This window comes from Megascapheus bottae, chromosome 6 (assembly GCF_031878675.1).
Source record: "Megascapheus bottae isolate mThoBot1 chromosome 6, mThoBot2.hap1, whole genome shotgun sequence".
NCBI lineage: Eukaryota > Metazoa > Chordata > Mammalia > Rodentia > Geomyidae > Megascapheus > Megascapheus bottae.
In genome coordinates this window covers 77660982-77684012 of record NC_143514.1, presented here as the reverse complement: position 1 = coordinate 77684012, position 23031 = coordinate 77660982, and the positions used below count along the sequence as shown (strand labels likewise).

The window sequence follows — 23031 nt, the reverse complement described above, 5'->3', positions numbered from 1 at the left end:
CTGTGTTAGTCTAGTTACAGATAATATGTGCTCAAGGATTACCTTAAAAGTTTCAGTCCAAATGACTGAAGGCAAAATCATAGACAATCAAATAAAAATAAACAGCAAGGAATTCATAATTTTCTTCATTCTTACCCCCTGGCTCTTGATTAAGGATGTAGGTAATCCACACCATTAATAAAAGGCTCCTCATCAAACATATGGCCTCAGAGTTTCTTGGCCCTTTAAGGAATTCAAGGCTAAATTGATTAAGTTAGTGCTTTATAATTCTGGGATTATCAAAACACCCTCTGCAAGACTCCAAGGAGTAAAGGGAATGTTTTAATATCAGCAGGACAAAGACTGTGGAAGCAGCTATCTAAGCAACAATGGAATGAAAAATGCCTTTATTTCAGCCTAAATTATAGAATGAATTTTTTTTTTCTTTCTTTCTGGGAGAACTGGTTACAGATCCTTCTGCAATCTTAACTGTGGTCCAGACACAATGCAATTGGCCAGTTTACAAGGACAATTTTGATCAGGTTGAATACCAAATCAGCCTGGTTCCAGTACTGCTTCTATTTATTTGTTCTGTTAGGTCAGACAAGTCTTGAACCGGTTGGGCCCACAGATTCCTCATCAGTCAAATGGGTTAACAATGGTAGGTAATTCACAGTTTTTGGGTTTTTTTTGGCCAGTACTGGGCTTAGGCTCAGGGCCTGAGCAGTCCTGGGTTTTCTCAAGGCTAGAGCTCTACCACTTGAGCCACAGCACCACTTCTGGCATATTTTCTATGTGTGTGGTACCGAGGAATTGAACCAGGGTCTTCGTGCATGCTAGGCACTCTACCACTAAGCCAAACTCCCAGCCCCTGTTCTTTTTTTTTTTAAGTGGGTCATGGGACTTGATCTCTGGGACCTGGGTGCTGCTCATACGCATTTAAGCTCAAGGCTACCATGCTACCGCTTGAGCCACAGCATCACTTCTGGTTTTCTGGTAGTTAATTGGAGATAAGAATCTCACAGACTTTTGTGCCTGGGCTGGCTTTGAACCATGATCCTCAGATCTCAGCCTCCTGAGTAGCTAGGATTACAGGTGTGAGCCACGGTGCCTGGCTTCAGAGTATTCTTGTGAAGACTGAATTAGATAAGACACATGAACACTGAGCCGAGGGTGAGGCATGTGTTAGAGCTGTTAACATTGTCTCATCACTGCTCAGTATGAATGCAGTCCTGAGAGCCATTGTCCCTCTCACCCTTAAGTCTGGGTTAGACAGTTATACACAGGGAAAAACAACAGAACTGCAAAGCAGCTTTCTCAAGGGGGCAGCCAGTGGCTATTAGCCATGTCTCTTCCTCTTGATTTCCTAGAAGTAACGAGGAACTTACCAGCTCTCCAAAGTGTTTCATGGCATAGTCTAACACCCCAGCTGCTGCCTCGGGCTGCTGCAGCTTATTATTAATGCTGAGGAAACAAAAGGAAAAGGTGGTTACACTAGCACGGCTAGACTAAGGATGGAAGTGTGGGGGTAATGGGCTGGGGACAAGGTTTTTCCGATGAGCATCGGTCATCTATTACTGTCCACTAAGCTCTCGCTCAATGATTTCACCTGAGAGTATTTTGGGGCCTCTGGGGATTGCATTCAAGGCCTCTGGTTTGCTAAGCAGGCATTCTACATCTTGCACCACATCTCCTGCCCCTTTTTCTATTGGTTACTTTAGAGCTTGGGTCTTACTTTACGTTTGGGCCACCCTGGGCTGCAATTCTCCAAAACTGTGCTTCCTGGGCATAACAGAGGTGGGTGGGCTACTGTCTGCCCCCAGTCGTTGGCTGAATTAGCTTCCAAACCTTTTTGCCTGAGTTAGACTTGAATCATGATCTCTTTTCTCCACCTCCCAAGTAGCAAGAATTATAGGCTTGAGCCTCTGTACTGGACTTAAGCAAAGACTTCTGATCCCCTATCTTTGGTTTCAGAGTAGCTACAAGAACTCTAACATTTGGTGCTCTGGGCCTGTGCCTCACCCAGCAGTGTTTCCTCTCAGATGTTTCTGGTCAGATAACAGATCTTTCCTTTTCCTTCCTTCCACTCCCTTTCTCTGCTTTTCCCTCCCTTCTATTCCTTTTCCTCTATTTCCTTTCCTTCTCCCTCCCTCCTCATTTCTCTCTCTTTTTTTTTTCCTTTGGTGCTGGGGCTAGAACCCATGTTATTTTAGGAGCCACAACCCATTTTTTAAAAGTAGAAAGCTTAGATCCCAACCTCTGTGTTGTAGTGCATGACCCTGTGGATCCATCCGAACTCTTAAACTTTAGGTCTCATCAGTTATTTTCAATAATAGAAATAAAATTAATCAAAATGGTTGGGATTCTAAGCTCACAAAAAGAGGACTGGAGGTATGGCTCAAGTGGTAGGGTACCAGTTATGAGTGGAAAAACCTGAGCACTGGTACCCAGAGTTCCAAGGTGACTACTGGTATTAAATAAATTTTTTTAAAGCACATAAGCCCACACAGGTGCCACTGAGGCTAGCCATACATGTGGATGACACAACCTATAACCCTGGAGCCATGGCTGTGCAGCCATGCTGACTGTCCCCCTGCCAGAGTCAAAACAGTTGTGAAATAATAATCGAATGTCCCATGATTACAAAACACATTTCAAATTCAGAAGGCTCCTTGGGGACCTTCCAGTCCGTCTAGGGAAGGTGTAAAGGGAACTTTCATGGACAGTCCCTTGTGTGGAGAGTCCCTGGCCCTAGTGTGAGTGCTCAGTGTCATCTGAGGACAGTCACCATATGAAGGCTGGAAGGCCCAGTCCCTGGCATTGGTGAGCTGGAGGCTAGAAGGATATCATGAAACAGCAGAGCCATGGGGCTTACACCCTTATTCTAATAGGCCTGTACTGTAGAAGGACAGGGAAAGAGTAGTCATAGACTTACAATGATTCAATTTTGTTTATTAGCAGGGCAAAATAAGAAAATGTGACATACCAACTTGGGAATCTAGACTGATCTAACGAGCAAGGATCTCATTTATTGCCACGAGTACAAACTGTATTCTTGAGTAGAACTAATTTTTAGTGTTTTTGGGAAAATTCCAGGATTTGGGTTCAATGTGGTAATATTGGAAGAGATTACTGTTACAAATATTATTAAAAGATTTCCACCACATTTCTTCTAACAACACTGAGAAAGAACTTCCCAGAACTCTGATGAACTAACAAAGTTAACATTTGTGAAAGTAATAACCCAATACTTCGTATTTGCAAAGCATACTTCAGTCTTTCCCATCTATTAGCCCTTGGCCCCTGTATCCCTGAGACCAGGGAGGGGAAGAAAAGAGGAACCTGTCTTACTATGGGAAAACTACCTCACAAAGGGTAGTGAGTTTCCCACCATAACCCACAGTGGATCTGGAGGAGGGGGATCCCCGCAATATCTGGAGTGCTATTATATCTCTGTGTGGAGTCAACAAACTTGGGTTTACATTGTTGGAACTCTAATTCTGCCATTTACAAACAGGTCACCTTTTCAGAGTTTTAAATTCTTCATCTTTAAAATATGGTTTGGGCTGGGAGTTTTGCCTACTGGTAGAGTGCTTGCCTAGCATGCACAAAGACGGGATTTAATTCCTTGGTATCACATACATAGAAAGAGCTAGAAGTGGGGCTGTGGCTCAAGTGGTAGAGCACTAGCCTTGAGAAAGCTCAACGACAGTGCTCAGGCCCTGAGTTCAAGCCCCAGGACTGGCAAAAACAAACAAACTAAAATACAGTTCATGCTATTTTCTTCAGTCATCAGAGAATTACATGACACAATGGATAGAAAGCTTCTCAATAGATTGTAAGGATAAAAGTTGCCAGCAAGCTGGGAACGAGTGGTGCATGCCTGTAACCCTAGCTACTCAGGAGGCTAAGATCTGAGGATCATGGCTCAAAAGCCAGCGCAGGCAGGATAGTCCATGAGACTCATTTCCAATAAACTACTCAGAAAAAGCAGAAAATAGCACTGTGGCTCAAGTAGTACAGCACTAGCTTTGAGCTCAGAGAAGCTCAGGGACAATACTCAGGCCCTGAGTTCAAGCCCCAGAGTGGGGAGGGGGGGAAGGAAGAAAAAAATAAAGGAAAGAAAAGCATCTCACAGGCTGACTCTGAATAGCTAGGGTTACAGGTATGAGTCACTGGTGCTCAGAATTAATGTTTTATTTTTAGATAAGGTCTGTATGTAGCCAGCTAGCTTTGATTTTCCATTCTCCTACCTCAGCTCCCCAAGTACACACAAGGAGTACTTGTATTTATAATTAACACGATGAGATATAGATTTGTCTGAAAACCAGAAGGGTCTAGTCTAATAACATGCAATTACAAATGTATGAATTATATTTAGTGGATTCTTGGGATGGCCTTGGTGGGTGTATATTGTTCCTGGTAGAATAGCACTGTTTTGATGAGGAAGATAAAAGTACTCTTTGTCTAATCAGAAAAAAAAGCTAACTCTAGGAAGTAGGCATAAGGATCCAGGAGTTCCGATGTTGTTTTCTGGACCAAAGTCTATTTTAAAGAACAAATTATAAACATAACCAAGGCTTGGCTCATTTGGGGGGGCTTGCTGACACTGTGGTTAAACGAACAGTCAAAACCCCTTTCTAATCTTCTCTGCCACTAATTATATTTTTGAGAGAGAGAGAGAGAGAGAGAGAGAGAGAGAGAGAGAGAGAGAGAGAGAGAGAGAGAGAGAGAGAGTTTAACAATAAGTAATCAAAATCAGGAAGTAGTGATTAGAGACCTCACAGCAGAAATTCAAATTTTACTTTAATATTGCAATGCCTTTGAAATTCTTCCTCTAAGGACAGACCAGCAAAGCACTGCAAATTAAAAATGAAACTTCCTCATATGCCCCGAGCTCCCGTAGGAGAAAGTCCAAATAAGTCATCTTTGGAATGCTTCCCACTCAAGTGTACCAAGGTAGGGAGGCTGAGCAAGATCGAGGGTGGGGAAGAAGTAGATGGGGTCTCTGTGTGCGTGCGTGTGTGTGTGTGTATTAACTTGGGGTTGTACTTTGAGACTCATGAGAAACTTGTCTAGCAGTAAATCACTCAGTGAAGGCCGGGAGTTTGGCCTAGTGGTAGAGTGCTTGCCTAGCATGCACAAAGGCCCGGGTTCAATTCCTCGGTACCACATACATAGAAAAAAAGCTGGAAGTGGTGCTGAGGCTCAAGTGGTAGAGCTCTAGCCTTGAGAAAGTCCAAGGACAGTGCTCAGACCCTGAGCTCAAGCCCAGGACTGGCAAAAACAAAAAAAAAAGAAAAAAGGGTGAACTCAAACTCTTGATTTCCAGGGAAATGATATGAGTACACATTAAGGATGCTGCCTCAAGTTACTAATTAAATAAGAGTGTTCAACTATTGAAGTTGTTGTAAGAAGGGAGGGAAGGGCAAACAGGCTGGGTGCTGGTGTGTCACACCTGTAATCCTAGCTACTCAGGAGGCTGAGATCTGAGAATCACGGTTCAAAGCCAGCCTGGGCACAAGAGTCTGTGAGACTCATATCCAATTAACAACTAGAAAACTGGAAATGGCACTGTGGCTCAAGGGATAAGCTGAAGAGCTCAAGGGACAGTGCTCAGACCCAGAGTTCAAGACCCACAACCAACAAAAAAGGGAAAAAAAAAAAAAAGGGAAGAAGAGAGATAAAAAGGAGAGTGAAAGCGTTAAAATTGATCTGGATATACTGTGTTCCTTTATGCCACTATTCTTGTTTAATACTCATTTTAAAAAAGGAGGGTTTAACCAAATGATCTCAACCCTCCCATTTCTTACAGCTTTGCTTCTATGACCAAACGAGGAGCTCATGCCTACAGTCTCAGCTACATAGAAGGGAAAAGTGGAATGATCACAGGTCAATCAGGCCTGGAGAAAAAGCATAAAACACTAAAACAAACAGCTAGGAGGGTAACTCGTAAGCAAACATGAGGCCCTGATTTCAAACTCATGTCCTGAGGTGGGTCGGGGGAGAAATGAAATGAAAGAAGAAAAGCAGACTTAAAGCAAGTAAAAAAGAATATGATGACCTTCCCATGATAAAATACTAGAAATGACCATGAGAGTCAGCAGAATAGATATTGAGGGAAAAAGTACCTTCTGTCTGGAGCTCACTCTCTGTCCTTTGTGTTTGTACCAAGTGCCAGACATCATCTGTGCTTCACAGAGCTCACTGGTGAGTGATCTAGGAATATGCTAAAAAGAGTTGTCATGGAGGTAAATAAACACCAGGGAGAGAACAGTACCCTCAGAAGCTGGTTTGGGGTCAGGGAGGACTTTTCTGATGAGATGACAATTGTGTACTGAATGTTAATCCTTGATACTTGCTGGGCACCGACTGTGTGTCAAATACTAGTACTCGTATTTTATATGCATTGTATTCTTAAACAAACTTCTGAATTGAAGTCGAACGCATACATAGGAAGGAATGAGCTAGCATAACAGAAGGAAAGACAAGACTACTCAAGACCAAGCGCAGAACTGAACGTGCTGCGAGCTCCCCAGCCTCCTCCTGCCCCTGTGCCCTTGCTCATTCAGCTGGAGTCCCACCACCCTGAACTGTAACCCAGCCGATAGCTCGCTTGGTTTGTCAGCTGTGCTGTGCTGCTGCTGGTCATGGCAGTATTCTTTTCCGCCACTCAGGAGCACCTCACTGTGTGAAGGAATGCACCACCAAGCTGACTGCCAAGGGAGAGCGGAACTGTTTGTAGTTGAGGGATTTTGTGTGGTGTCCCTTCAAACATTCCTTACATGTCTTTGGAGCATGTGTGCTCACTTTTCTGTTGGTATTTTCAGTCTTTTCCAGTTCAGTTCCAGTGGGTATACACTGACATCTCATCATGTCTGTAATTTGAATTTCTAAAATGACTAACAGGATAAAATACCTTTTTTCCCCTCCCCTTTTACAGGTCCTTTGGAGATATTCTTCTGTGAACTAAGTATTCATATCTTTTGGCCGTCTCTTAATTTGGCTTACCCCCTCTCTCCAACTATTTGTTAAAAGTTTTTTTTTGTTTTTTTTTTGTTTTTTTTGTTTTTAGTTTAGTCGGTCATGGGGCTTGAACTCTGGGCCTGGGCACTGTCCCTGATCTCTTCAGTTCAAGGCTTCCACCCTACCCCTTGAGCCACAGAGCCATTTCCAGTTTTCTGGTGGTTATTTGCAGGTAAGAGTCTCATGGACTTTTGTGGCCTGGGCTGGCTTTGAACCAAAATCATCAGATCTCAGCCTATTGAGTAGTTAGGATCACAGATGTGAGCTACTGGCACCCAGCTAAAAGTTCTTATATACTCTGGATACAATATATACAAATTACATATTGGAAATGAATACTCTGTAGTATCTTCTACTGGAAAGCAATGACTATTTTTCTTGTACCTCCTGATGTTTTCCTTTGTTCTGGAGACTTGATATCTACGAAATCTTGGCTAAAGAAAATCTTATCTTCTAAGCTACCTTCTAGAAGCTTTATGGTTTGGGATGTGAGATAAGGAGCCTTTTCTCCAGAAGGCTTGATAGCTGCCCTACTGTGCTTGTCCTAATGACTGTGCTAATTTCTCACAAACCATGTGTCTGTAAGTGTGAGTCTGTTCTGGACATAATTCTGTTCCATTTACCAGCTTCCCTTCCCCCGCCCCCGACCCCTAGTCCTGGGGGCTTTGGCCTGGGTACTGTCCTTGGGCTTTCTCAAGGCTAACACCCTACCACTTGAGTCATAGCACCACTTCTGGCTTTTTCTGTGTATGTGGTACAGAGAAATCAAATTCAGGGCTTCATACATGCTAGGGAAGCCCTCTATCACTAGGCCATGCTCCTAGCTCTACCAGCCTATTTTTATGACAAATATTACCTTGTTAAAGCTTAAAATCTCCTTATCTAATAGTATAATTTCTTCTTTTAAATTTAATTCTCACCCTGAGGCCTGAGTTCAAGCCCACAACTGAAAAACAAAAAAACCAAAAACATCTCATTCAAAATCAGCTTATTTTGCAACAATGTGGGCAAATCTGGAGGACATTAAGTTGGATGAAATATGTGAGACACAGACAAAAACTGCATTATTTCATTCAAAGGTGGAATCTGAAAAGATGAACTCAATTAGACTCGAATGACACTTATTCCAGCTGGGGGTCAGACAGCTGGTAGTTGGGGTTCAGATGTTGGTTAAATGGAACTAAAGGAGTGGTTAAGTAGAAGGGCACCAGCCATGGATTAAAAAAAAAAAAAAAAAAAAAAAAAAAAGCCAAACAAGAGTAAGAGGCTGGGGCTCAAACTCCGAGTCCTGGGCTTCCTGGGCTTGATTGCTCACGGCTGGCATTCTAGCACTTGAGTCCCCATTTTCAGTTGGACTTTTTGCTGGTCAACTGGAGATGGACTCACAGACTCTTCTGGCTAGGTTGGCTTTGAACCAAGATCCTTTAGGTCTCAGTCTCCGGAGAAGCTAGGATTACAAACGTGAGCCACCAGCTCCTGGCTTAATCTCCTCATTTGTCTCCCCCAAATCCCTTTCCGTTTGCTAATGTTTAAACAACTCCAGCTCTGTCCCCAGGTAACTGTTGCTTGTTATCTACTCCAGAATCCAGCTTCTCTTTTTAGTTGCCTTAAGCACAGGGGAGAGATAGGGGCTTCTAGCTCTAGTCCTAAGGGTAACTCAAAGCTCCGGTTTATTGGTTTATTTTCCTCTCTTCTCTGGCTGGGGCTTGGACGAATGCATAAATCCAGTGGGTGGCATAGCCAGGCAGACACTAGCAACTTCCCCAGGCTTTTCTCACAGGTTCCAATGGACTTACTATATAAGCAGGTTCTCATTGCTTTTGATGGTCTGACCTTGTCTGGGCAGTGGGTGGAGCAGGCTGAACCAAATAATCAAATAATCAGCTGGGAGATAGAAGTCTTTTGTGCTTTCAGAGCAGAACTTATTCATCTGTGCCACATGAAGGTAGATATAGTCTCACAGAAGACATGACAGGAGCCATAATGGCAAAAGACCTTTCAAATAAAAATATGCATGCGGATAATCTAAGGTAACCTGCAGGAGCCTTCAGACCCACTCGAAGGGAAACTTAGAAGAGGTAGCCATCTGAGAGGCTGGAGTGTGCTCTCTAGCGCCTCTCAGTGGCACACAGGTGGCCTTAGATGAACATAATGGCTACACAGAGAGGTGTATGTGCACTTGGGTGGCCAATGAGTCTCTCTTGCCCTAGTTTCTCTCCCTCTTTACATCTGACTGTAAAGTAAGCCAAGTTAAAACCTTTTTGGAACAAGGTCTGATAAAAATAACAGAACGATCACCCAGCAAAGCTCCGGAACTCAACAACAACAACAACAACAACAGAGACACCCATTTGGGGGATGGGGGAGGGAAACAGGGACAAAAACATGAGAAGGGTTATCAATGTGCGAGAAAAAATGTACCTACTACCTGACGAATGTAACTGCAACCCCTTTATACATTATCCCGACAATAAAACAAACAAAAACCCAAAACCCAAAAGTTGACTGGTAATCCACAAAGTCTCCCTGTTCATTCTGCTTTCAAGGGATCCCTGGGTAGCAGGTCATGTCAGATGTTGTGTAGCATGTGGCTTGCTAATAAGCATAGTGTCATTTGCTGGCTAGATTTCTCTGGAGTTGGCAGACTTGGCAGGATGCTCACCATTAGTGAATTCTGTGGACCCAACAAATGCAGGGCCCAGCTGAGCTAGATTTTGCAGAGATAGCAGGGACCCGCAAAGACTCACTTCTAGACACAGAATACAAAGCTGCTGGTACCAGCAGCATGGCTCCTCCCGTGGAGGCACATGCAAACCCTGGTCCATCTGAGTCCCTAATGAATTTTTTTTTTTTTTGGCCAGTTGTGAGGCTTGAACTCAGGGGTCTGGACGCCGTCCCTGAGCTTTTGCACTCAAGTGTGGCACTCTGCCACTTTGAGACATAGCATCACTCAGCTCTTCTGGTGGTTAACTGCAGATACGTTTCATGGACTTTCCTGCCTGTGCTGCTTCAAACTAGTATCCTCACATCTACATCTCGGCCTCCTGAATAGCTAGGGAGGGTTACAGGTATGAGCCACTGATGACAACAGGAAAAGAGAAGAAGGAAAAGAAAAAGTAAAGGAGGGCTGGGAATGTGGCCTAGTGGTAGAGTGCTTGCCTAGCATACATGAAGCCCTAGGTTTAACTCCTCAGTACCACATACACAGAAAAAGCTGGAAGTGGCGCTGTGCCTTAAGTGGTAAAGTGCTAGCCTTGAACAGAAGCTCAGGGACAGTGCCCAGGCTCTCAGTTCAAGCTCCTGGACTGCCTATGTATGTACACACACACGTACCACATTTCATAGAAAGAGAGAAATGGGACTCTCAGTATGGATTTATCAGGATGAGGGTGATGTGGGGCTGTTCTCCACCCTTTAATACATGTTTTAAGTTTTGAACTACAGGTCAAGGGTGGACCTATTCTCTGTGCCTAAAGTCAGACTCTAGTATGGGTAGCCAATCCCAGAACCACACCTGTGTGGCTGTATTTTCATCTCTGCTGCAGGTGTCTGACACCTCCTTACAAAACAGCCAGTAAGAGAAGAGAATACTGGCCTACACTTTTATGGAAAGACAGACTGTGTAAAAAGAAACACTATCTCGTAGATACAAATGGCAAAGTCTCTTTTTTTGCTTCCTAAGATACTTATTTTAGCCTCTTGTTTCTAGAACTTTTCTAAATTCGACTTAGGTTCCATCAGGCCAGAGAAAGGAACATCCAGTCTTGTTAAAAGCACATTCAGCAGATGCCAAAATGCACCAGAGCCTCATGTAAACAGCATGAATTACATTAGCAGGCCTCTCTGGATGAGTGGACTCTATTCCCAATTCTCTCTTGCCTACCTCACCCTCACCCCGTGGTTATATAACCTGCAGAATGGAACTTGGAAATTCCTCCAAACCAGCCTGCCTGCTGATAGAGCTGAGCCAGTGGCTGGCAGGGGCACAATCTAATAGGCAAAACTGGAAAACATACAGGTCCTCTTTGGAGCCCAGACACTTGCAAGCAAGGAAAGAAAGACTCGCCCTGTCTCCTTCCTCCCCTCCTCTGGCCCAAGCCTACACTGACTTCACCCAACAAGCACCTGACCCTCCCAGATACAGTAGGCGGGGCCTAAGGCCCTCACAGGGCCGTGGTGGGGTGGAGGTGCAGGCATGAACAATATTTAAGATGCTGACTTGGTGGGCTGTTCAGGCCTGGGAAGAAACACAGTAGACATCCATTAGGCTCCACCTTCAGAAACAGCTTTGAGAAACGCTAAGAAAGAGCAAAGAAGGAAAACACCAGCGGGGAGGCATCCGGACAGAAAGTGCTAAGGCCCGTTCTCACTCTGTAGGACATCCGGTGGGCACATCCAGGGCTTTGAAAGATGCCGAAAAATCGTCTCTCAGCTGTGACCTGGCTCTGTGTCTTCATTGTGGCCTTTGTGGGACACTCGGTGTGGCTGCAGAAGCCCCCTAAGCGCAAGACACCTGCACAGCTGAAAGCAGCCACCTGCTGCGAGGGGATGAAGGAGCTCAGAGCCCAGGTTGCCAATCTAAGCAGCCTGCTGGCTGACCTGAGCAAGAAGCAGGAGAGTGACTGGGTCAGTGTGGTCATGCAGGTGATGGAGCTGGAGAGCAATGGCAAGCGCATGGAGTCAAGGCTCACAGATGCGGAGAGCAAGTACTCTGAGATGAACAATCAGATTGACATCATGCAGCTGCAGGCAGCGCAGACTGTCACACAGACCTCTGCAGGTAAGGAGGGCGTGTGCTTGAGCTAGGCCCTGCCTCATGGCCCAGCCGCTGGGAGGCTCCCAGTCACATAGGTGCTAGGTGAATTCTCATCAGTACAACTGCAGGGAGGGGAGGGAGGGCTCTCTGGTAGTGTGCATTCTCCCCCCAATGAAGGCTTACAGAATGGTCCTTTTGGTTCTAGTGTTCTGTAAACACTGCCAGTGTGTTCATAGGTTGCTTTAATTGTACAGTGTCTCAGCAGGTGAGCAGGTGTGACTTCTCACCTGGAAACACTGACCGATGATGACCTGGTTTGCCCAAAGTCACACAGCGAATGCTGGAGGCACAGTTGACTTTGCTTTGGTTGACACAGCCACTTCCTTACCAAGAGCCGACACATTGTACTCTCAACTCCAGAGGCAAGAAGGAATTCCATTCATTACTACATGAATACTTTTCAATACGGGGGCCTGGAAGAGTTCCTGGAAATGGGCATTTACGTAATTTTATTTCCTCTTCCTACACACCCATCTCCTCTCAGAGGTTCAGAATTCAAAGGAGAGACACTGTCCACACATTCTGAAGAAGCTCTTTATACTCAGCAAAGGACATCTGAGGTTTCCTAATCCTGGTCTTCAACTTTTTTTTTTTTTAGTTCCAAATAAAGTTCTCCCAAATAACATAAAAGCATATGCAGTGGTAAAATATGGCCTCTTTTAGTGGCCAAAAATTAGGAATATTTAATGCTTTCTTTTGAAAAGTAACTTGCAGCTGCTGTTAGCCTGGCACAGATGAATGTTTTGTTTGAGGTAAGTTTGATTTTCTAAAATTATCAGAAAATACTAATTGTAAGGAGCAGATCCTATTGATACATCATTTCTTACTAATATGAAAAGCTGCTGGTTGCATTATAAAGGAAGAGAAAGGGAAAGACATGATTACTTTTCAATGTGGACAGGACAAGCTCTTTTCCTTCACTGTGAGCTGAAAGTGTGTCATCTCTATGTTCTAAATATGTAGGCCCTGGAGCAAGTTAAGTAGGGACTTTCTGAGCATTTAATCCTCCTCCAGCTACTCCAAGAGACAGGACCAGAGCATTCTGGACAACTCCCATGATGGTAACATCACCATCTGCCACAACTTGTGCAGTGGTAACCAAGAAAAAATCCTTGGTGGTGGAGAGCAGAAAGCATCTCCTGATAGCAAGAGCCTGCTCTCAAACTCCTATCAGAAGACATAGCTGTTTCTTTCAAAACCCACTCTGCTATTCTTTCAAAACGCCAGCAGCATAGAGAAGTCGTCCCAGAAGTAGCAAGGACGTAGTTAAATCAAGCAGATTTAAATCCCAGAAAAGAAAACCGGACAATCTCATTTCCTTATTTTAACAAAACCTTCTGGGGAGCCCTCAAAGGGCTCCTCAGGGCTCTGATTTTCATTTAGGCACCTAAAATTGTTAAGACCGAGGAGAGAGAAAACTGTAAAATCCATCTCCTTTAATTAGGACCCCAGGAGGCAGTAGCCATTACTCTAAGAAACCACAGAAGCGAATGGACTAGGGAGAGGGCTCAAGTGGTAAAGTGCCAGCCCAGCAAGTCTGAGTTTCTGGTTCAAACTCTAGTACTGCAAAACAGCAGCAAAAACAAATTAAGAAAAAGCAGACAAGACCCTCTGATATACTCATGCCTCATTCTCTAGTAGAGGTGGCTGTCCAAGAAGTCTGATGCTACCCACAGGGGTATCTAGTAAGTAGCCCTCACGTGCTACCTTTTCTAGAATCATGGCTACAATTACAGCAGGATCCCTTACCCAGACATAACCTAAAATGACTTACTTCATTGTCCCACTGACTCCTCCTCCTGCTAGCAAAGCCCGGCTCCTGATGCTCACCTTTCCAAACGGGTACTGTTTGGGGATTCCCCATGGCATACTGAGGTAGAATTGGAGACAGCTCTGGTACAGCAGGCATACCTGCCCAGCCAGAGCCCGAGCCCCACTCGTTCCTACATGTCCCCATTTGCAGATGCAATCTATGACTGCTCGTCCCTGTACCAGAAGAACTACCGCATCTCTGGAGTGTACAAGCTTCCTCCTGATGAATTCCTGGGCAGCCCTGAGCTGGAGGTGAGATTACTATAGCCCACTTGCTGTGTGTCCCACAGCGGCTCTCCACCCCTAGGGGTATGTAGACAGCAGGGCTTGTCTTGGAGTGTAGAAAAGAAACTCACAAGGCAAAAACGCACCAATCACTGGAGAGCTATGCAAGTACTCAATTTATGTGTTTCCTGTCCCAGGCATCTGTCTGGTCCCTTCAAATCATTATCAACTACACTTCAAGTCTTCTAAAGTATATTCCAGTTCCGTTGCCTGCTCCCGTGAGCCCTGACCAGAGCACCTTCCTCTGTTCCAGGTGTTCTGTGATATGGAGACTGCAGGTGGAGGCTGGACCATCATCCAGAGACGAAAGAGTGGCCTTGTCTCCTTCTACCAAGACTGGAAGCAGTACAAGCAAGGCTTTGGCAGCATCCGGGGAGACTTCTGGCTGGGGAATGAGCACATCCACCGGCTCACCAGACAGCCAACCCGGCTCCGTGTGGAGATGGAGGTGAGCCCAAGGCTCGAAATCCCAGGATGGGCCCACGTCCACCACACGCAGCCATACCCCCACCTGGGGGCCTCATTTTACGTCATCACTTTATATCACACCCATTACAGAGCTGCACAGTCACTGTGATGTTTCCCAACATGCCTACGGTCCAGGAAGTTTTCCTCTTTTTCTTTTCTTCCATAGTTCTCAGTAAAACAGGGCTGAGTGTGACTCAGACCAGATGGGACAAACCCAAGGGGTCAAGTGGGTTGAAACAGCACCATCACCGCTTGGGCCTGGGATAGGAAACATTGCCAAGGCTGGGTAGTAACGCACAAGAAGTTCTCAAGGCACTCCCTTTCTCCTCACAACACTCTACAATATCCATCCCTTACAACAGCCATTTGGAAGAAACAGCTCTACAGCTTTAGACGGGGCAGAGAAGGGCAGAGAAGGGCCACTCAAGGCCATATGGTGACTCTGACCCCGTACTCCTGCTAACTAGACGTAACAAGGCACAAAGCCTTACTATAGTTATACCTCTGAAGTGCTATCTGACTCCAGGGCTGGAGAGGGAGGAGAGGCACAGGATGCTACGAACCCCTCTGCTGCTTCTCGAAAACCCTTTTCTCCTCAACAGGACTGGGAGGGCAACACACGCTACGCTGAATACAGCCACTTCGCTCTGAGCAACGAACTCAACAGCTACCGCCTCTTCCTGGGGAACTACAGTGGCAATGTGGGCAAGGACGCCCTCCGCTACCATAACAACACGGTCTTCAGCACCAAGGACAAGGACAATGACAACTGCTTGGACAACTGTGCTCAGCTCCGCAAAGGTGAGGTTTGGGGGGTGAGGGGGGTTGTTGGAATGTAGGTGGAAAGCCCAGGAATCTCACTTGAGGACAGAGAGAATTTTCAGCTGTGCTATTGCTATTCTGTCTGTGGTGACTTCATTGTTACCGGCTCTATCTGCTTCCTTTCTCATGCCAGGTGGATACTGGTACAACTGCTGCACGGACTCCAATCTCAACGGGGTGTACTACCGCCTGGGGGAGCACAGGAAGCACCTGGATGGCATCACCTGGTATGGCTGGCATGGGGCCACCTACTCCCTCAAACGGGTGGAGATGAAGATCCGCCCCGAAGCCTTCAAGCCCTGAAAGGAGGCCTCTGGGAAGCAGGGTGCAGAAGTGAGACTGGTGGGGTTAGGAGGGCAAGGATGAGGACTGCCCACCACCTCTGATAGTAGCACAGTAGAACTAGCGTGTGTTGTGCAAAGTGAGCACACGCGTATGATAAAATTGTATGTACCAACCAAGGCTGTTATGGTAAAGGGGTGAAGCATGTAAAGCTGGTGGGTCCTGCCACAGACTCGTAGAACTCCCAGGGTGCAGGGCTGAATCGCTCCTCCTGCCCCTGACCTCTGCACAGAGTGGCAGCTCTTCCTTTCACATGATCTATCTGTGGGGAAGTAATATGGTGAGGACACTTTGACCATTTTCTCGAAGGCTTAGGTTGCCAAAAAGAACTATGATTTGCTTACCAAAAAAGAGGCCTCAAGGATTACAAAAAGGAACAAAAGTTGGTGGTGGAGGAGGGCAATTTTGATTTTTAAACCCAGTGATGTTATCTTTGGTTTATGTGCTTTTAAAAAACTCAGACCTCATTGGGCTGGCATTGAGTTACTCTGGGTTGGACTCTTGCAGGAGGCTGTGGGGCCCTGGGCCTGACAGTCAGAATCCTGGCCCCTCTCCTCTTGCCTGCATCAGAGATTAGCACTGAAAGGCACCTCGTGGATCTGACAGGGTGGGAAGTGGGCACAATCCCTCAATATTTGCACAAAACTGACTTAAAACATTCCCCGGCAACACAGATATGTCTGTTTTCGTGGATGCAAAGAGCTCTTGTTTTGTCTGTAAGAAATAACTGAAAAGTATAGGTAGATGGGCTGTGGTTAACAATTCGTGCTGTACATAAGCATCCGGCTTTGTCAAAAGAAAATATTTTAAACATTTCATGTGTCATTTCCTTCTACAATAAACACTTTTAAGATGAGCATTTTCTAAGTTGTTTTTTTCGACCTTTACTACATACAGCATGATCAAAAGTCAGAAACAAAAAAACTAGAGCATGAACAGAGAGAAAGGGTCTCTGAGTTAACTTCAGTATTTGGGGACACCCAGAGGAGGAGGAGGAAGAGGAGGCAAGGGACAAAGGTCACCACACTGGTAGGGACTGGTAGGGACTGGACTACTGATCCACCCCCAGGGGAGCCACCACACCACTTGCCTTCAAAATGTATTGCAAACGAACACTCCTGATTTGTACTTAGTACACAGAGGAAAGTTACCTGTGCCCATCAAGGGGGTCAAGTCATTTAAATCAGCTTCTGTGTTTTCCCTCATTTTTTTGAGAGAAACTTCTCGGAAAAAGAGACAGAGGGTGTAGGGAGTACTGCCCTTCAAATCCCCATGGGGAGGGGTTCTCATGGCATTTCCCAAGGTGCTTTGGTGCAGGCTCACCATGGACACCAAAGAGGGGGCCTAGCACAGCCTCCAACCAGAGCAGAGCTTGGTGTTGCTCCTGAGCAGGCCTATGAAATACGGGAAGCAGGGACACAAATGAACAGAGCTATGCAGAAGACAAAGACAAAGCAGCTGGACAGGCTCAGTCATCTGGTGACCCTGGACCGTGTTGGTTTTTCTTTTTGAAGATTTCTTAATCAGGAATATTTTTATTAAAAAGGAGCACACTTCAAGGCTGGGCGGTGGAAGCATTCAGCTACGATCTGATTCTAACCCCATGGTGGAAGAAGAAAGGCAGGCAACACGCCAGCTAAGCAAGTTTCCAGCTAGGGATCTAGCACCTCGCATCCACTCTTCCCCCAATGAGCAACTGTATTTACTAACAGATGGGAGTTGTGAGGACTGGGCACCCTTTATACTGTCTAGATGCTAGCCTGGTTTAGTGTGTAACATGTGGTGACACTTATCCTGGAATAGAGAGGTGAAAAAGCCAATAGGTATACAGACAGGTGGCTGAACTCAGAGAATAACAGTGTCAACAGAATACAGTTTACACACACACACACACACACACACACAGAGCAAATAGGGAGAAACAGGTACATTATATAAGCCAAGGCCCCTGTCTCCAAACAAAAAGAAAACGAATTGGGCCAGGACTGTGGCCTAGTGGAAAGTGTGCTTGCCTAGTAGTAAGAGTGCTTGCCTAGCATGCATGAAGCCCTAGGTTTGATTCCTTGGTACCACATACACAGAAAAAGCCAGAAGTGGTGGTGTGGCTCAAGTGGTAGAGTGCTAGTCTTAAGAAAGCCCAAGGACAGTGATCAAGCCCTGAGTTCAAGCCCCAGGACTGGGAGAAAAAAAAAGGAGACAAATTGCTAAAGGGAATGTAAGAGTAGAAAAGGTAATTCAGTTTGGCAGAGAGCAGTATGTTCACAGGCAAAACAGGTACAAGGTGTATAATTTATTGGAGAAGGGGAGCAGGAATTTCACTATGAAGTCTCCACTGTGGGGGAAAGAACTCAATCTATGATTTTAGAGCCAGATGCCCAAGACCAGGCACAAGAAAGAGGCAGCAGTAGACCACACACACACATAGCAGTGGTGAGACCCCTCGGATGAGTCTCTTTCCAGGCTCCCACAGAGAGGACTAAGGCTGAATGTGCACAGTTTCTCCAAACAGCTTTGCCTCTGGTTATTTCTCTAATGTTCCCCGGTAAAGAAGACATCATACCATCACAATGGTGCTTAAGAAAAGCAGTATCACAGCATCAGTGAAAGCTACAACAGAAACATCAAAGAGGTCTGCGAGCACAGCCTAGTGGTAGAGTGCTTGCCTAGCATGCACGAAACCCTGGGTTTGATTCCTTGGTACCACAGACACAGAAAAAGCCGAAAGTGGCACTGTGACTCAAGTGGCAGAGCACTGGCCTTGAGTGTCAAAAGACAGTGTGCTGGCACTGAGTTCAAGCCCCAGGAATAGCCAAAAAAAAAAAAAAGAAAGAAAGAAAAAAGAAAAGAAAAAGAAACATCAAAGAAAGGTAATGGGGCCAGGCATGGTAGCTCACGCCTGTAATCCTAGCTACTCAGGAGGCTAAGATCTGAGGATCATGGTTCAAAGCCAGCCCCGGAAAGAAAGCGAGACCCTTATCTCCACTTAACCACCAGAAAACCAAAAGTGGCACTGTGGCTCAAGTGGGAGAGCACTAGCTTTGAGCTGAAGAGCTCAGGGACAGTGCTCAGGCCCAGAGTTTAAGCCTTACCCCCGACCCCTCCAAATCCCCCCCCCAACAAAACAAAACAAAACAAAAACACACCTTTTTTGTCTATGCCCAGGAGACTAAAACCATCTTAGGAAAGGAGAAAAGGGAACCAAAACCAAAGGAAAAAACATCAGGTCTCATACTTAGTTTTGATTTTCGTGTTCATAGAATGTCAAGGGGGAAGATCCAAGCCCCCACAGATTCAGCCACTAACACCTCACCCTGCGTTGGGTATCCAATAAGGTCTAGAAACCAGTGCATCCTAACCTTACATAGAGAATGCCATCTAACCCCAAATCTACATTCCAACCTGCATTCCCAGGCTGGGGTGATGACAGAATTGCCTTTTGACTACTTTCCCTGGTTGGAAAGCAGTGGAGCTCAGGTGGGAAGGGTCAGCACACAGGACAATCATGGCTACGCAACTGGGGAGAGGCTTCTGCAAACACATGCTACTTAAATGTGCTGGCCAGACCAGGTGGCAGAATTGCCAAGTGACACCAGTGTACTGGCACCAGGCAGTGGGAGACGAGAGCAGATGAAGCGGATGATGGAGCAGCAGAAGAAAAGTGCTGGTGGCCTACCTGATGAGAGACTCCAGGATGGCAGGGGTGGGACCTTTCTGGAACTCCAGTTCTTTGTAGTGCAGTGCTTTGGCATATGCCCGGCACTTGGCAGCTCTCTCACCCAGTAGAACAATGCCATTATCATCTCTCAGTGGCAGCGGGCCCTAAAGGGGAACAAAACTCCATAGCATGGGCAAATGGCCGATGGGGTATCTCCTCTCCTACCAGCTGGTCCTCTGTCATCCTCCATCTAGACAACGGAGAAAAGGCTCACCTTGTCACTGTGTTCCATGAATTCAGCCAAATTTAGGAGAGTTTGCGTGACTTCAGCAATGTCTTGAGAGGTAAGGGCCAGCTCTATACTTCTGATGAGCTCATCTTGCTGGTCTTCATTCAGTTCAGACCAGCAGGACACAAACGCAGCATTGAAGAGATCCCTGAAGGGAGGAGAGAAAGAGGTAGAATCCTTTCTATGGCTCTGGTGCCATCAAGTCAATCAATTTGCTTCTGGTATGTGGGACTTCAGTTACCTAGACTAATATTGTCCAACAGAACGTGTTGGAAATTATCTACATCTTTCCTGAGCCATATGGTTGTTACTGGACACTTGAACTGTGGCAAAGGATACCTGAAGAATGAATTCTGAGTTTGATTTACATTTAATGGCATTGTAAGTACCATGCAATGTTATTCCTTTCATTCTCCCCATCTCTCCTAACACCACCATCCCCTCAATAACACATATATCATAGAATAAGGCGAAGTACAACCCCTTGATACACTTAACGGTCATTTTAAACATTAAGTTATAATAACCACACATGGCTAATGACTACCATATTACATGGTACAAGTGTGGACACTGCAGTTCCAGAGGACTGAAAAGGTGAGGGGGAAAGAACACACAAGGTAGCTTGTCTCCATCGGCACATTACTTGGTAGCTTCTGCATCATTCCTCTTCACTAGAGGGGATGAACAGTAAGGGGATTTCTAATACAGAAGATAGTATTGAAAGAATTAAATCATAATAACCTTCAAATGATTCTGGGGATGTTTCTTAGGCAATATCCTTATTTCTAAGATCAGGAAGGACAAAGGCAGCATCTGCTATTGCTTTCCATATACAACCAGAATCCTTAGTTTGAAAAAGGAGGGAGGTGTGAAAGGGTGAGAGAACAGACAACAGAATCTAAGAAACTAGAAGTAAGCCAGGTGCCAGGGGTTCAGAACTATAACCCTAGCTACTTAGGAGACTGAGACCCGGAGGATCACACTTAAAAGCCGGTGCAGGCAAAAAGCCTAAGTAACTCTAGCTCCAATTAACCAGTAAAATGTCAGATTGGAGGTATGATTAGAGTGATAGAATGCCAGCCATGAGCAAAAAAGCTGACCAGTAAGTACAGGTCCTGAATCTCAGCCCCCAAAACAAAAACAGAAAGAAAAAAGAAACTAAAAGCATTAGCCAGGAGAATCACATAGGGACATCTTAAAAGATCCTCTAACAACTGGAGTCTTACAAACATCTGGTGCCCTTCTTCCTCCTCTCCCTCCCCCCACCTTCTCTCTCTCTGTCCTAGGGTTACATTCAGGGTCTGGGCACTGTCCCTGAGTAGACCACAGGGCTACGTCTGGCCTTTCCTGAGGAGTTTATTGAAGATGAGTCTCACTGACGTTCCTGCCTGGGCTGACTTCGAACTACAACCCTCAGACCTCAGCCTCCTGGTAGCTATGATGACAGAGGTGGGATCCAATAGTGCCCAGCTAAGAGGTGCCACTTCTTTTTTTCTTTTCTTTTTTTTTTTTTCCTTTTTGCCAATCTTGGGGCTCTGAACTCAGAGCCTGGATACTGTCCTTGGACATTTTTTTTTTTTCTTTTTGCCAGTCCTGGGCCTTCAACTCAGGGCCTGAGCACTGTCCTTGAGTTTTCTCAAGGCTAGTGGTCTACCACTTGAGCCACAGCACCACTTCTGGCTTTTTTCAATGTATATGGTATCAAAACATATATAGAGAAAATGGAATCAAACCCGGGTCTTTGTGCATGCCTGGCAAGCACTCAGTGCTAGGCCAAACTCCTGGCCATGTCCTTGGCCACTTTTTGCTCAAGGCTAGTACTCTGCCACTTGAACCACAGAGCTACTTCCAGCTTTTTCTGTGTATGTGGTACTCAGGAAGCGGCCCAGGGTTTTATGCATGCTAGACAAGTACTCTAACTATTAGGCAAAACTCGGGGATAGATGCCATTTCTTTTTCCTTTATTTTTTTTTTTTCCTGTGGGTCATGGGGCCTGAACTCTGGGCCTAAGCACTGTCCTTGAGCTCTTCAGCTCCAGGCTACTGTCCAACCCCTGTGTATGGGTCTTTTCCCTAAGCTCTTTAGCTCAAGGCTACCGCTCTATCCCTCTACCCCAGGAACTACAGCCCCACTTCCCCTATTCTAGTGATTAACTGGAGATAAGCGTCTCAAGGTCTACAGTGCCCAGAAGGCTTAGAACCTGGATCCTTAGATCTCAGCCTCCACAGTAGCTAGGATTATAGGCGTGCACCACCTCACCCAGCTCCTCATTCAGCTTTCTTGCTACCACTTGAGCCACACTTCCAGTTCCAAATTTTGCTGAATAATTTAAGTCTTTGAACCAGATGGCATTTCCTTTTTTTTTTTTTTTTTTTTTTGCCAGTCCTGGGCTTGAGCTCAGGGCCTGAGCACTGTCCTTGGACTTTCTCAAGGCTAGAGCTCTACCACTTGAGCCTCAGCACCACTTCTGGCTTTTTTCTATATAAGTGGTACCAAGGAATCAAACTTGGGTCTTCGTGCATGGTAGGCAAGCACTTTAACCACTAGGCCAAACTCCCGGCCCACCAGATGCCATTTCTAAGATCACTATAACAACTTGAAATTATCCCAGTATCACAATAGATAGACAATTTGTGATCCTAGGCATCTAACTATAATTCTATTTTTCACTTTCTTGGGGTAAATGTTGGGGAAAGTTTGGTAAAAAAAAATTGGGAAATATTTGGGAAATGATAAACCTGTAATGGGTAGGTTTAGCATCTGGTGCAGTCTATACACTTTCTGTTGTAAGAGTACATATATGGCTGGGTGCCAGTGGCTCATGCCTGTAATCCCAGCTACTCAGAAGGCTGGGATCTGAGGATCACCACTGAAAGCCGGCCCAGGCACTAAAGTTGGTGGGACTCTCATCTCCAATTAACCACCAGAAAACCAGAAGTGGCGCTGTGGCTCCAGGGGTAGAGCAATAGCCTTGAGTTGAAGAGTTCGGGGATAACGCTCAGGCGAGTTCAAGCCACATGACCAACAACAACCAAAAGAGTATACAGTATATGTGTGTGTATATGTGTGTGTGTATGTGTGTGTGTGTAATATATATATGGAGAAAAATAATATGTATATGCATATATATGTGTGTGTAAAGTATTGAAATCTGATAGAAAAAGCACCATGGAAAATTCAAAGGATTAACATGAAGACTATGAAAGATGTCCTGTGCAAATTAAGAAGTAACTGTTCTTGATCTGGCTCAGAGTCCATACAGGATCCCCAGTTAACATATTTGCAACTATGTGAAGAAGTGCTATGTGTTTATTGACCACAACCTGTGGGATGCCTGGGGCAGAAGAAAATACAGAAGGACAGCTGAGCATATGCCATCTCACTGTGGAAACAGCAATATCCTAGTAACTGTTACTATGCTAGCTAAGTATACATAGTAAAGAACAAGTGTGCTGATAAAGAGTAAAATGAAATTCCTGCTTTTTGCTTCTTACTAATGAAAAAGGTTGCTTGTTAATTACATCACCATGTTAT

At 45.4% G+C, this 23031-nt stretch overlaps 2 protein-coding genes across 2 annotated transcripts in view; one reads left to right on the top strand and one right to left on the bottom strand.

Annotated features, from left to right (window-relative positions):
* The window catches only part of Mtor (mechanistic target of rapamycin kinase), a 104258-nt gene that overhangs the window by 43043 nt on the left and 38184 nt on the right, over positions 1-23031 (bottom strand). The window contains exons 26-28 of the mRNA XM_090335829.1: positions 19480-19642; positions 19224-19369; positions 1368-1443 (exon numbers count right to left, since the gene is read on the bottom strand). Coding sequence (XP_090191955.1) covers positions 1368-1443; positions 19224-19369; positions 19480-19642 — 385 coding nt within the window. The remainder of the gene's footprint in view (positions 1-1367; positions 1444-19223; positions 19370-19479; positions 19643-23031) is intronic.
* Angptl7 (angiopoietin like 7) lies at positions 11236-16313 on the top strand. The gene is made up of 5 exons (XM_090333923.1): positions 11236-11785; positions 13785-13885; positions 14172-14366; positions 14989-15187; positions 15342-16313. The coding sequence occupies exons 1-5, from the start codon at positions 11416-11418 to the stop codon at positions 15509-15511; spliced, it is 1035 nt and encodes a 344-aa protein (XP_090190049.1). The 5' UTR covers positions 11236-11415; the 3' UTR covers positions 15512-16313.